General features: G+C 37.2%; 1 protein-coding gene across 6 annotated transcripts in view; it reads left to right on the top strand.

Moving 5' to 3' along the window:
• Nucleotides 1-12903, top strand: part of LOC127448055 (myosin light chain kinase, smooth muscle-like) — a 157581-nt gene extending 144678 nt beyond the window's left edge. For all 6 annotated transcript variants that reach the window (XM_051710312.1, XM_051710313.1, XM_051710314.1 and 3 more), the window contains 7 exons: nt 2211-2428; nt 2564-2687; nt 2781-2933; nt 5014-5137; nt 6962-7052; nt 11331-11447; nt 11566-12903. In XM_051710312.1, the coding sequence (XP_051566272.1) occupies nt 2211-2428; nt 2564-2687; nt 2781-2933; nt 5014-5137; nt 6962-7052; nt 11331-11447; nt 11566-11807 (1069 nt within the window). In that variant the 3' untranslated portion in view covers nt 11808-12903. The remainder of the gene's footprint in view (nt 1-2210; nt 2429-2563; nt 2688-2780; nt 2934-5013; nt 5138-6961; nt 7053-11330; nt 11448-11565) is intronic.
• Nucleotides 12904-13206: the final 303 nt, after the last annotated feature.

Genomic DNA, 13206 nt, shown 5'->3' on the forward strand with positions numbered 1-13206 from the left:
TGTCATTTATTAAAGACTTGCATTTACTGGTAAACTCATTCACGAACTAATTAAATATATCAGTCAACTCGTTAATTAATGATCTGCTGACAGGCTGAATGAGAGGAGGAGCTGCATGTCGCTCATTCGATCTCATTCAACAACAAAAGGGGATGGATTAATTATGAATAAAAGTGTTTGATGACTACACATTACAATCAAAGACACACAGACATTATTGAAACTCAGAATTGTTTTTAGGCTAGTATTGTTATATTTTTTGTGTAGCTTGATAAAAAGTTGCGTTTGGCAGTTCAGAATATGATAGAAATTATTTATTGTTGTTTGTGGGGAGAAAAAATGCTTATGATGCTTAAACACTGCTGTGCTGAAGTCTATTAGTAGAACTGTAAACATGAAAATTTTAATAAAGGATATTTAGATTTGTTCTAGTCATGAATGACTGCTTTTGGTTCAAAGCAATTCCTTAAAAGACGGCCATTTGGCGCCATCTGCAATCTATTTGGTGAATGAAATCAGAAGGATGGAGTCACTGAAATGAATCAAAATCACCACCACTAGCTAGTGACATGCTAAACACATGCCAGTGGGAAACACTATTGAGTGCAACTTGGTCATTATGCTGTGGTTAGCACAGCAATTGCTCAATGGATAAAGCAATATGTACAACATGCTAAATGTACTGGTCCTCAAACTAGGGTGTGCACTCCGACCACATGGAGCCTAGTGAAGGATGTAGCACTCTTCACTCTTCACCAAGATGTTAACCCCCAAAACTACAACATAATAGAAATGATTCTAAATCTCAACACAACCAAACATTAAACACTAACAAATCTCTCACTTTGTGACATGACAACCTCCCAAAGGCTCCTAAAGGGAGTGGACAGTAGAAAGAGGAGGGGCACAGTGACTATTCCCCATTTGGCAGTGTGTGATGAATTAAATGAAGAGCCTCATCATCACTGCTGCCTTTAAGGACTGAGCGCACCTCTCCTCTGGAGAACCAGTCTCTACCCACTGGCGGCTTCGTAGTCCAGGAACCGAGCGAGGAGGGTCCGGTGTAAACCCGCACACCTGAACCCCGGCACGAATAAGATGCACCAGACCTGCCCATTATACCTGGACCTTACCCTTTCATAACCACCCTGTCTTCACACAGCCCCATTCACTGAGAGGATGCCAGATTCCCCTTTGTTTTGGACACCTTCCCTATGGACACTTTTATTCCCCCTTTTCTGTTTATTATTATTTCAAACAAATGCCTCTCCGAGGCCTGACGCCACACCCACTGTGTCTGTCTCTTGCTCACCCTGCCACACTTTACATTCATCTTGCACAAGGACACTTAATTTTAACATTTACTCTCCCTGTCGAGTCCCATGCAAAGCACGTTGGGATCTCCTCTGGGAAATTCTATGCCCAATTTTAGTTAACCAAACCAGTTTTTTTTGTTTTTGTTTTTGTTGTTGAATCAACTCAACCTAATTGAAGTTCCCTTGATACATACATTTTTTGAGTAATATGAAAAGGATTGAGTAAAACTGACGATAGTGAAAGTAAATATTTTTAGTGTAGCTAGCTAGCTAATTAGCAGAAATTTCAGTTAGTAAAGTAAAAGAGGAGCAGAGTCCGACAGTGCATAAACCTCATCAAGTGGAACTGATTGCGTTATGACTAAACAAAAAATTTGTAAGTGCAGTGAGGAGTACTTGTCCTTGGGATTTACAAGTGTTGGACCTGCCGGCAACTGCACACCTGTCTGTGAGTTATGCAGAGAGACACTTGGTGAAAAAAAGTGAAAGTGGCGAAAATTGAAAAGGCAGTGACAGCATTGTGTGAGGTCACTAAATGTAATTCCTTTATCAAACAACAGAGTGAAGCACTGAATCAATTATATGGCTGAGAATGTGTTCAAGCTGCTTATTAGCAGAGTACTGCTAGTCGTTTTTTATGCAATTCAGGTTCTTTCTTAACATTAAAAGTATGATCATGCTTCTATTTTATTCTCAGACTTCACTGGTTGATGACATAGCCCTTTTTGGTGCATCTTTTTTTTAACTAGAAATCTTATTGTCTGCCAGTGACTTGATTATCTAAAGCTCTAGAGACCGCGTCCAGTAGATCGGTCACAGAGTGTGAACTGCAATTAGAAATGTCCTGAACGTGTCTTTTGTGTTGGCTGAATGCTGGTGTGATGTGTACTTCAGGATCTCAGGAGGAGAACTCTTTGAGCGGATCATTGATGAAGATTTTGAGCTGACAGAGAGAGAGGTGATCAAGTACATGCTGCAGATAGTGGATGGAGTGAGTTTCATTCATAACAAAGGCATCGTCCACCTGGACCTCAAACCTGAGAACATCATGTGTGTCAATAAAACCGGCAGCAAAATCAAGCTCATCGACTTTGGACTGGCTCGCAGACTGGGTCAGTCGAAAGATGTCTTTTTATGTCGCTTTCTCATAAGTGCTGTTTGCTAAGGCAAGCATCACTATTAATACTGCTCATGCTAAATACTTTCATATGAAATGATTTAGTGTTTTATCTCTTATATGAGCGTAGAGAAAGCAGGATCTTTGAAAGTGTTGTTTGGCACACCAGAGTTCGTGGCTCCAGAGGTGATTAATTATGAAGCCATCAGTTACGCTACAGACATGTGGAGTATAGGAGTCATCTGCTACATACTGTGAGTACACAGCGACTCTGAAAGAGTCTTTAAAATCACCTTCTGCTTCATCAGTATTCTGCGATTTTCATTTCATCTTCTCTTTCTCTTTAGTGTCAGTGGTTTGTCTCCATTTATGGGTGATAACGACAGTGAGACACTGTCTAATGTCACGTCAGCAACGTGGGACTTTGAAGACGAGGCGTTTGATGAGATCTCAGGCGAGGCCAAAGACTTTATCAGTAACCTGCTGAAGAAAGACATGAAGTGAGTGCATTCAGTATCTTAACAGTTCTGCACTATTCTGTGTTGGAGGTAAATTTTCTTTGTCATAGTTTCACAGTAGGTTCGCAGCTCTGTTTCTCAGCAGACTGTGTGTATTTAACATACACTGAAAACCCTAATAAGTTGACTTTACTCAACTGTTTGAGTAAACTCGTTCCCTCAATTGAATTGAGTAATGGCTCAAGTTCACATAACTCTGTGTTCATATAGAATGAACTTAACTATTTAAGTTAAGATAACTAGATGCAAGTATATTTAACTCAGATTTTTTAATTAAATACATTTGTCGCAACTTAATAATTTTAGTTGAAATGACTAATTTAGATCATACAATAACATAGCTCAAATAAAGAAGACTATAACTCTTAATGTTAGCGAATGGTTCCCATTTGGTTATTTTTTAGGAACCAATTCCTAACGTTCTTGGAACATTCTCTTTAGGTTCTATTTTTAATAACCATAAACTAGGTTTTTGTGTGACAAAATTTAAAGGGACTTTTTCAGAACATTCTCTAATGGTTATTTTAAAAACGTTTTATTTTTCGTTCAAATTTTTCATAATTTTTTTATTATCATACACTGGCGGCCAAAAGTTTGGAATAATGTACAGATTTTGCTCTTATGGAAAGAAATTGGTGCTTTTAGCACTTTCCAGAGATGTGGCTGTCTTGTCGGGCACTTCTCACGCACCTTACAGTCTAGCTGATCCCACAAAAGCTCAATGGGGTTAAGATCCATAACACTCTTTTCCAATTATCTGTTGTCCAATGTCTGTGTTTCTTTGCTCACTCTAACCTTTTCTTTTTGTTTTTCTGTTTCAAAAGTGATTGTTTCTTTGCAATTCTTCCCATAAGGCCTGCACCCCTGAGTCTTTACTGTTGTACATGAAACTGGTGTTGAGCGGGTAAAATTCAATGAAGCTGTCAGCTGAGGACATGTGAGACGTCTATTTCTCAAACTAGAGACTTTGATGTACATATCCTCTTGTTTAGTTGTACATCTGGCCTTCCACATCTCTTTCTGTCCTTGTTAGAGCCAGTTGTCCTTTGACTTTGAAGACTGTAGTGTACAACTTTGTATGAAATCTTCAGTTTTTTGGCAATTTCAAGCTTTTATAGACTTCATTCCTCAAAACAATGATTGACTGATGAGTTTCTAGAGAAAGCTGTTTCTTTTTTGCCATTTTTGACCTAATATTGAGCTTAAGACATGCCAGTCTATTGCATACTGTGGCAACTCAAAAACAAGCACAAAGACAATGTTAAGCTTCATTTAATGAACCAAACAGCTTTCAGCTGTGTTTGATATAATGGCAAGTGATTTTCTAGTACCAAATGATCAATTTAGCATGATTACTCAAGGATAAGGTGTTGGAGTGATGGCTGCTGGAAATGGGGTCTGTCTAGATTTGATCAAAAATGACTTTTTTCAAATAGTGATGGTGCTGTTTTTTACATCAGTAATGCCCTGATTATACTTTGTGATCAGCTGAATGCCACTTTGGTAAATTAAAGTACCAATTTCTTTCCGAAACAGCAAACTCTGTACATTATTCCAAACTTTTGGCCTCCAGTGTATATTTGATTTTTGTTCATACATGTTGCAGAGAGATTGCTGGATAACATTAGTGCAGTACAGCATTTAATTAAATGTTGAAATAAAGATCACGGTGGATTGGATTTGAATGCATTGTAATGAAGTGAAAAGCATACAAGAATCATATAATACGTTCCTTCCATCTTCCTATCTTACTCGCTGCATCTGATTTATGCAGGCACATTTGATTCACACGCCCTTTATCCATTCCTCCCTTTGCGGAAATCTGCATGCTCGCTCAATTTAAAAATCAATGCTCATTTCGGTGGACAGACTCACTGGCTACTATACTGTATATACTGTATATGTTTGATATAATAGGTGCCAGGTAGTTTTGTAGAAGACAGGAAGTTATGAAAGTGAACAGAAAAAGTAGAATATCTTCGGTCACATTTATAAATTATACTCAGGCCACCCTTGTTTTATTTTTTAATGTGTAGCTGATTGTGTGTTTATTTGTGTTCAGGGCTCGACTGACCTGTGATCAGTGTTTTCAACACACCTGGCTCAAACAGGACACTACAAACATGGAGGCCAAGAAGCTGTCTAAAGAGAGGATGAAGAAGTATATACTGAGGAGAAAATGGCAGGTTAGGATCTCTGCACTCTAGAATGGCCATTATGTGAAAGAAAATGTTTTCTTTATTGCTCTTTCTTAGACTGATCAAAACAAGCTAAGGCACTAATGATTTTTTTTTTTTTTTTTTTTCTTCTTCCTACAGAGCATTATATAAAATAGAAACAAAAAACCTATCAATTGTTCCAAGAGAAAAAGTTTTGATTAAATACCAGTAATCGGTTAATAACTTTATTATTTTGTTCCAATGTGTTTTTCATGATTATTATATATATATATATATATATATATATATATATATATATATATATATATATATATATATATATATATATTATTATTTTTATTTTTTATTTTTTATTATTTTTATTTTATTTTTTTTGCAGTAAACTTTCAGAATTACATCACTTTCTGGGATGGTGCTCTCATTTTAAAAAAGAATATTATTAACCGTCCTTTTGTTTTGTTGTGACCGGTTAACATTTCAAAAGGAGGCCATGGATTTCCGGATCTAGAATGTAAAAATCCTGTTCCTGGTCGGGGCTTTTCTCACTTGAAATTAATATTAAACCAGGGTAATTCTTAACCCTTTGTAAATCCATCCTGGGTTATCTTGTTCCATGTTTCACACTGTTCATACTTTACCCCGGGAATTCATCCTGGGTATTCAGATTTTGAGGTTTCACTCTGTACATTTGTAAACCCTGGGTTAATGTTCTTATTTGCATATTTATAGAGTAGTTAACAATGATTGGACGACTATGATTGCAACTGGTGTTAATAACTGCTTATCAATGGCACTGCATATCTGTGGAAATCTCGCCAAGCAAACACAAATCTTGGCAAAAATACTTCTGAAACATACTCTAAAAACATGCAAAAGGAATACTGTCTCTTCATCATGCCAGTTATTGCATTTGCCATCACTGTTCGTCATTTCACCATTTTGCCTCAGACGGAGAATATAAACACCTCATTGAAGTTTTTGCAGCTGTACAAAGCGCATGAATATTTAATATGATATGCACTGAGGCATTACAGTATGTAATTGGTTGTCTGTTGCTAAGCGACTTTCTGAAACTTTCTAAGACCGCATCATTTCACACTGTATATCTTTTGCACCACAATGCGAGTAACACTGTTCTGGAGCAGGGTTTCAAACCCCAGGGTTAAAAGAGGTGCTAACTCCTTTTAAAACTGCAAGTGTGAAACAATGCCTTAACCAGGGTTAAAAGCTATGTTTAAAAAGATGATAACCCAGGGTTAAAGGGTTAGTTCACCCAAAATGTATTTATTCACCCTCATGCCATCCCAGATGTGAATGACTTTCTTTCTTCTGCAGAACACAAACAAAGATTTCTAGAAGAATAGCTCTGTAGGTCCTCACAATGCAAGTGAAGGGTGACCAAAAGGTTTAAGCTCCAAAATCCCGTAAAGGCAGCATAAAAGTAACCCATATAACTCCACTGGTTAATTCTATATCTACTGAAGCCATAAGGTGTGGGTGAGAAACGGATTAATGGGTGAATTCCAATTGAAAGTGATCATCCTTATGCCCTAGTCACTATGAAAGACAGAGCTCTTGATGTGGGCACTCTGAAGGGAGCATAGCATCATAGTTTAAATGTAGCCTTCACTAAAAGTCTTGTGAAAGGGCCCTTTGTGAAATAATTAACTTTCTTACTTTTGTTTGGAACAACCTTTCGAGTAGCATCCCCTTCCCAAAGTGCCCTTCATCTATCCCTTTAAGCACAGTGTCAAAAGCCCTATTTAATTTTCAATCCCCGGTTCGGTTATACTGATGTGTTGCACTGATAAAATTTTATGTCTTCTCCAGAAAACAGGGCATGCGGTACGAGCTATTGGGCGACTCTCTAACATGGCATTGATGGCAGGCATTCATGCCAAAAAGGGATCACCCACTGAAGGTACCATTGCAATAACTTTCCTGCCCTCTCCATCCCTTAAATAAGAGTCTAGTAGTGTTTCAGCCAATGAAGTATGATGTAGTACTCTTATGAAGCCTAACATATGAGGTAATACATAGATTTTTTATTTTATTTTATTTTATTTTAATTGAGCAGTTTTTTAAACCTGTATACAAATTCTAGAAAAGGGGGAAAAAATAATTTGTAATTATCATATTTGATACATCAGGCTTTAAAGGTAATTATCCTCCTGAGGCCCAGCAATTTATATTTGTATATGTATAATTTGCTATTTAAGTTTCTCTTAGCCCATACATGCCACAGTAGTAAATCTTTGGGTAATATTAGAGGACACCCTGGGTTTTTTAGAGGTACCAAGTGTTTGGGAGTTTGGCCATGACATTTCCTTTCCTTGGTGTATAGAAATCACAATTCAGCACATCAAATTAAATATGTATATATATATATATATATATATATATATATATATATATATATATATATATATATATATATATATATTTTATTATTATTTTTTTATTATTATTATTATTATTTGTATTTTTTTCGAAAAAACATTATAATTTTTTTTTATTTTTATTTTATTTTATTTTTTTTTTTTTTTTTGCACCAAACACTATATCAACATTTAAGAGTGAAATTGTAAAACCTTGGTCTCAGGAGGTTATAGTAAGATGACATCATAATATCTTGTAACATAAAGCAATGAGATCTTTATGATGACAGAGCAGGCTGCATATATCAAATTCATATAAATACAAGTTCCCACTTTAAATATATCTTATAAAAAATACATTTTATTATTTTCAAAGCTCTATGATTTTAATTGTTGTGGGAATGAATGTAATGTAATGATGATCGAGAGATAAACCTCAAAAGCCTGTTGTATTATATTTGATACATTTCAATGTGATTTTGTCATTAAAATAATGTGCAAAATTTTTAGCAAGCACAAGTTGCTTCAATTCAGCAAATACTCTTTTTGAAATATCAGTAACAATATAAACGTTAATTATACTTTTCAAAATCAGCAAAGATTTTACAACAAAAAGACATTTGCATCACAATATGAAGGCAGCCAGTTTGGAAATTGTATTACCAGGCCTTCTACTTCCGGAACATCAAGGAAACTTTCACCAGGATTCATCTAGTACATTGCATACAACAGGTTTTTCAGCAAAGGACTGATCATGTTGATGATGTAGAGGCTTTAGAAAATCATGTATCAAATATGATACGCACAGCAGTATAATGCAGTCAGTGAACAGTCAAACTGGTTGACACTGTTAGAACTTCAGCTCAATCTAGATCAGCCCACGACTTCTTCATTAATGTACACACCTCCAAAAGTGAGGGTGACAGCTAAGTTGTTACTAAATTCATTCAATTTCAATACAAATTTGTTGTTTGATGTTATTAAGCAGGGACTTCACAAGACGCAAAGAAACAGTTTACCCAAAAATCATCATTTATTCACCCTCATTATGTTCCAAACCTGTATGACTTTCTTTGGGAGAAATTTTGAAGAATGTTCTTGCTGCTCTTTTCCATTTAATCAAACCATACAGTGACCAGAGTCTCTCCAGCTCCAAAAAGGACAAAAAGCACCTTAAAAAGTACTATAAAAGAAGTCCATATTACTCATGCACTATACACTCACCGGCCACTTTATTAGATACACCGGTACATCTGCTTATTCATGCAATTATCTAATCAGCCAATCATGGGGCAGCAGTGCAATGTATAAAATCATGCAGATATGGGTTAGGAGCTTCACTTGATGTACACATCAACCATCAGAACGGGGAAAAAATTTGATCTCAGGGATTTAGGCATAATTGTTGGTGCCAGACGGGCTGGTTTGAGTATTTCTGTAACTGCTGATCTCCTGGGATTTTCACACACTACAGTCTCTATAGTGTAAAGAGAATGGTGCGTGAAAAAACAACAACAATCAGTGAGCGGCAGTTCTGTGGACAGCTTGTTGATGAGAGAGGTCAATGGAGAATGGCCAGACTGGTTCGAACTCACAGAAAGGCTATGGTAACTCAGATAACCACTCTGTACAATTGTAGTGAGCAGAATAGTATCTCAGAATCAGTGATGGGCAAGTAGCTTCGCTACAAATAGTGACATTTCTGAGTAGCGAGGTGATAGCTTCGCTAGTTTTTAAATTAAGTAGCTTTCAGTAGCGAAGCTATATTTTTGACTAGGTAGTAGCATAGCGTTGAGCAAAGCTACACTGCTACATCATGCCTTGTACCCGGTGTTTACTAATGCCAGTTTTGAATCAAAACTAAAGATGTCCGATCACAAATTAATTGCTCATCTGAGTCCGTTCTTTAAAATGAATTGGTCACACATGATAGCAAAGCAGTCTGAATCGGTTCTTGATTCAATCTGAATGACTTATAAAGCTCACGCACACGCTGCTGAATCATTTGTGCACACTCTCACTTGCCAGTAAGCTCACTGAGTATTTTATAACATGGAAAATAATGATAACGCTGGTTGCAGTGGATCTACAATCAATGGAAACAAAACCTGCAAATGTGCCCTATCGTTTGCCAGTGATGAAGAAAGTTTGCAGCTTGTAAACGACTTCTGCAGGTGAAGACATTTTCCAACCAAAAGAGTATCAAAACATTTAGTAGCCTACACAAAAACACATAAAAAAGTCCCATGACATTACCATCTGATACCATCAGAAATCACATTGTTGTTGGCCAGATGTGCTCTCTCTCTCTCTCTCTCTCTCTCACACACACACACACACACACACACACACACACACACACACACAAGAAATTTGGCCTCTGATGATATATCCTGTAATTCTGTGCCTAGCTGCTGTATTTCTGTATTGTATAGATGAACATATAGATGAATAATATACTGTATGTACGCAGAGTTTTTATACAGGAATGTGCAAATGAAATTATGTTTTAATGGGTATGGGTTTGTAGAGGTAGTAGTATAAATCAAAAAAATATAATGTAAAAATAGTGATTTTTTATATTGAACACGTGTTTGTAGAGGTAGTAGTATAAATATGAAAAATAAAATGTAGCTTAAATATAGCAAGCTACTTTTGGTGTGTAGCTTGTATTGTAAATTGCCACTTTCTCTGAAGTGTAGCTTTTAGCTCAGCTTAACTAATTTTTCTGTTGAGTAGTATGTAGTTTAACTTGTTACATTTTTTGAGTAGCTTGCCCAACACTGCACAGAATGCACAACATGTCGAACCTTGAGGCGGATGGGTTACAAAAGCAGAAGATCACGCCAGGTTCCACTTCTGTTAGCCAAGAACAGAAAACTGAGGCTGCAGTGGGCCTACCATTTGTGATTTAAGAAATCCAGATTTGTCAGGCCAGGTGATGTTTTTCCAATCGTCTACCATCCATTTTTGGTGAGCCTGTGCCCACTGCAGCCTCAGTTTCCTGTTCTTAACTGACAGTAGTGGTACCCGGAGGGGTCTTCTGCTGCTGCAGCCCATCTGCCTCAATGTTCGATGTGTTGTATGTTCAGAAATGCTTTTCTGCATAGAACTGTTGTAACGTGTGTTTATTTGGGTTACTGTCACCTTCCTGTCTGCTTGAACCAGTCTGGCCATTCTCCTCTGACCTCTGTCATCAACAAGCCATTTTCATTTGCAGAACTGCCGCTCACTGGATGTTTTTTTGTTTTTCGCACCATTCTCTTTACACTCTTGGGACTGTTGTGTGTGAAAATCCCAGGAGATCAGCAGTTACAGAAATACTCAAACCAGCCCATCTGGCACCAACAATCATGCCATGGTCTAAATCACTGAGATCACATTTTTCCCCATTCTGATGGTTGATGTGAACATTAACTGAAGCTCCTGACCCATATCTGCATGATTTTATACATTACACTGCTGTCACACGATTGGCTGATTAGATAATCGCATGGATAATTAGATGTACAGGTGTATCTAATAAAGTGGCCTGTGAGTGTATTCCAAGTCTTCTGAAGCCGTATGATGACTTTGTGTGAGGAACAGACTGTTATTTGTCATTTGGAGTTGGATAGACTCAGTCCCCATTCAAAAAGAGCAGCTCAGACGTTCTGCTAATCAATGTTTTGTTTTCCATGGAAGAAAATCATATGGGTTTTGAATGACATGAGGGTAAGTAATTGATGACGGAATTGTCATTTAGGGGTAGACATTTCCTTTAAGGTGACCACAGTTTATGGCATTGATCAATATTTGTCTGTGTGTTGTCCGTTTTGAAGAGGATACACCATTTCCTGCTGAAGAGAAGATTCTAATGAAACCCACATTCAGCTCTGTTATTAAAGACGTTGAGGTGGTGGAGGGCAGCGCAGCTCGGTTCGACTGCATAATTGAAGGTGAAAAGACACAGCTACAGTGCTGCTGAAACAATACTGTACTGATTGATTTACTTTTGTTGACACAAGTGGTGCAGAAATTGCCAGAAACTGTACTTGTGGAATTGTTTACCATTAGGTTATCCTGACCCAGAGGTCGTGTGGTACAAGGACGAACAGCCGATAAAAGAGACGCGGCATTTTCAGATCGACTATGATGAGGATGGAAACTGCAGTCTGGTCATTTCTGAGGTCAGCGGTGACGATGACGCAAAGTACACCTGCAAAGCCATGAACAGTGTCGGGGAGACCACCTGCACCGCCGAACTCATCGTTGAAGTGATGGGAGGAGAAGAAGAGGAGGAGGAGGAGGAAGAATAAGATGATCTCTTTGTATGTTTCTCTCTTTCACCTGGTGCTTTTACTCTCCCTGTCTTTTTGGACTTGTGAATGATGACAATGATGATGAGGATGACGGAGACCTCACGTCACCTTTTGCTACATTTATTTTAATCCACTTCCAATGTGTTCTTTTTGTATTCATGCAACAGCCAGATGGCATGCATGTCAGATATCACATCTGTTTAACACCTTACCGTTTCTCACATTCCATCGGTTCACAAAAGAGTCCAGTTTTACTCTACAACAAGGTTTAAATTCACATGTGTGTTAGTGTGGCTGAGACTCTTTGAAGTAAGCAGCACTTCCTGTCTTTATTTAGGCACAGTCAACTCATGTACGGTTGCGTGATTTCATTTGGAGGTACAGTATTTCCCTCTTATTCACCATCTGTCATAACAACAGCACTTCACAGATATTTGGAGGCACATGTTAAATTTTTGGTTTATTTTATTAGGAATGTCTGTAGATGATGTTTCTTTTAATGTTTTTTGATTTTGTATGTACCAGAGTGATTCTCACGGAAGCTGTCAAGGACATGTCCTGCTCATATTTAGCCCCAAATCAATACCAAAAAACAACAAAAAAAAAAAACATCTGAAATTATATTTTGTATAAAGAAAATGAAGCCTACATTTAGGGCCATTAAGATTTTTTGCACTGTGACATTATTTCAGGACGCTTAAGCACATTTTACCCCCCAGTTCTCAGAACCGAATTTTACTTTTACAATTCACATTGTTTTGAATGATGATTCTCATTACTATAACTAACACATACAGTATTACAGTAAAAAAACATGGCGTTTAATGAGAATCGGGGCGGAAATGTGTATAACTGTCATGAAAATAGTGTCACAATGTAAAACATCTTAATTTCCCCAAAAACAGGCTTAATTATTTATGTTCACTATAATTTCTTATTTATTTAGATTTTGTATTAAAATTGCACCTTGACATTTTCTCGACAGGTTTGGTGAGAATCACCCATCGGTTCGATAAAGTGCAGCTTGCATTGTAACGAGAACACTACAAATGTAGTTATTCACTTTTAAAGAATAAATTTTTATCACAAGCAATTGTAAACTGTTTGGGGTGAGCTGACTCAACGGCGCTCTCGTTTGTCTGAGTAGTAAGTGAAGTTGTCCAAAAGACTTTTTCCAAGAGGGGAGTCTTCTAATCTTTTAATATGAGTTATGCACAGACCCAAAGGCATGATATGTACAGTACCATAAACAGTGTCAGACAAAAGTGTCCTGTCCTTTGAATTGAGGCCTGCATGCTGGGCTACTGTCTCACTGTGATTAATTAAGCCACTTTATATACATTTATATTCAGTTTATAAATGTGCAAGTTGAAAAATGGTACAACCACTGCACATT

Source organism: Myxocyprinus asiaticus, chromosome 11 (genome assembly GCF_019703515.2).
Source record: "Myxocyprinus asiaticus isolate MX2 ecotype Aquarium Trade chromosome 11, UBuf_Myxa_2, whole genome shotgun sequence".
NCBI classification, from domain to species: Eukaryota; Metazoa; Chordata; class Actinopteri; order Cypriniformes; family Catostomidae; genus Myxocyprinus; species Myxocyprinus asiaticus.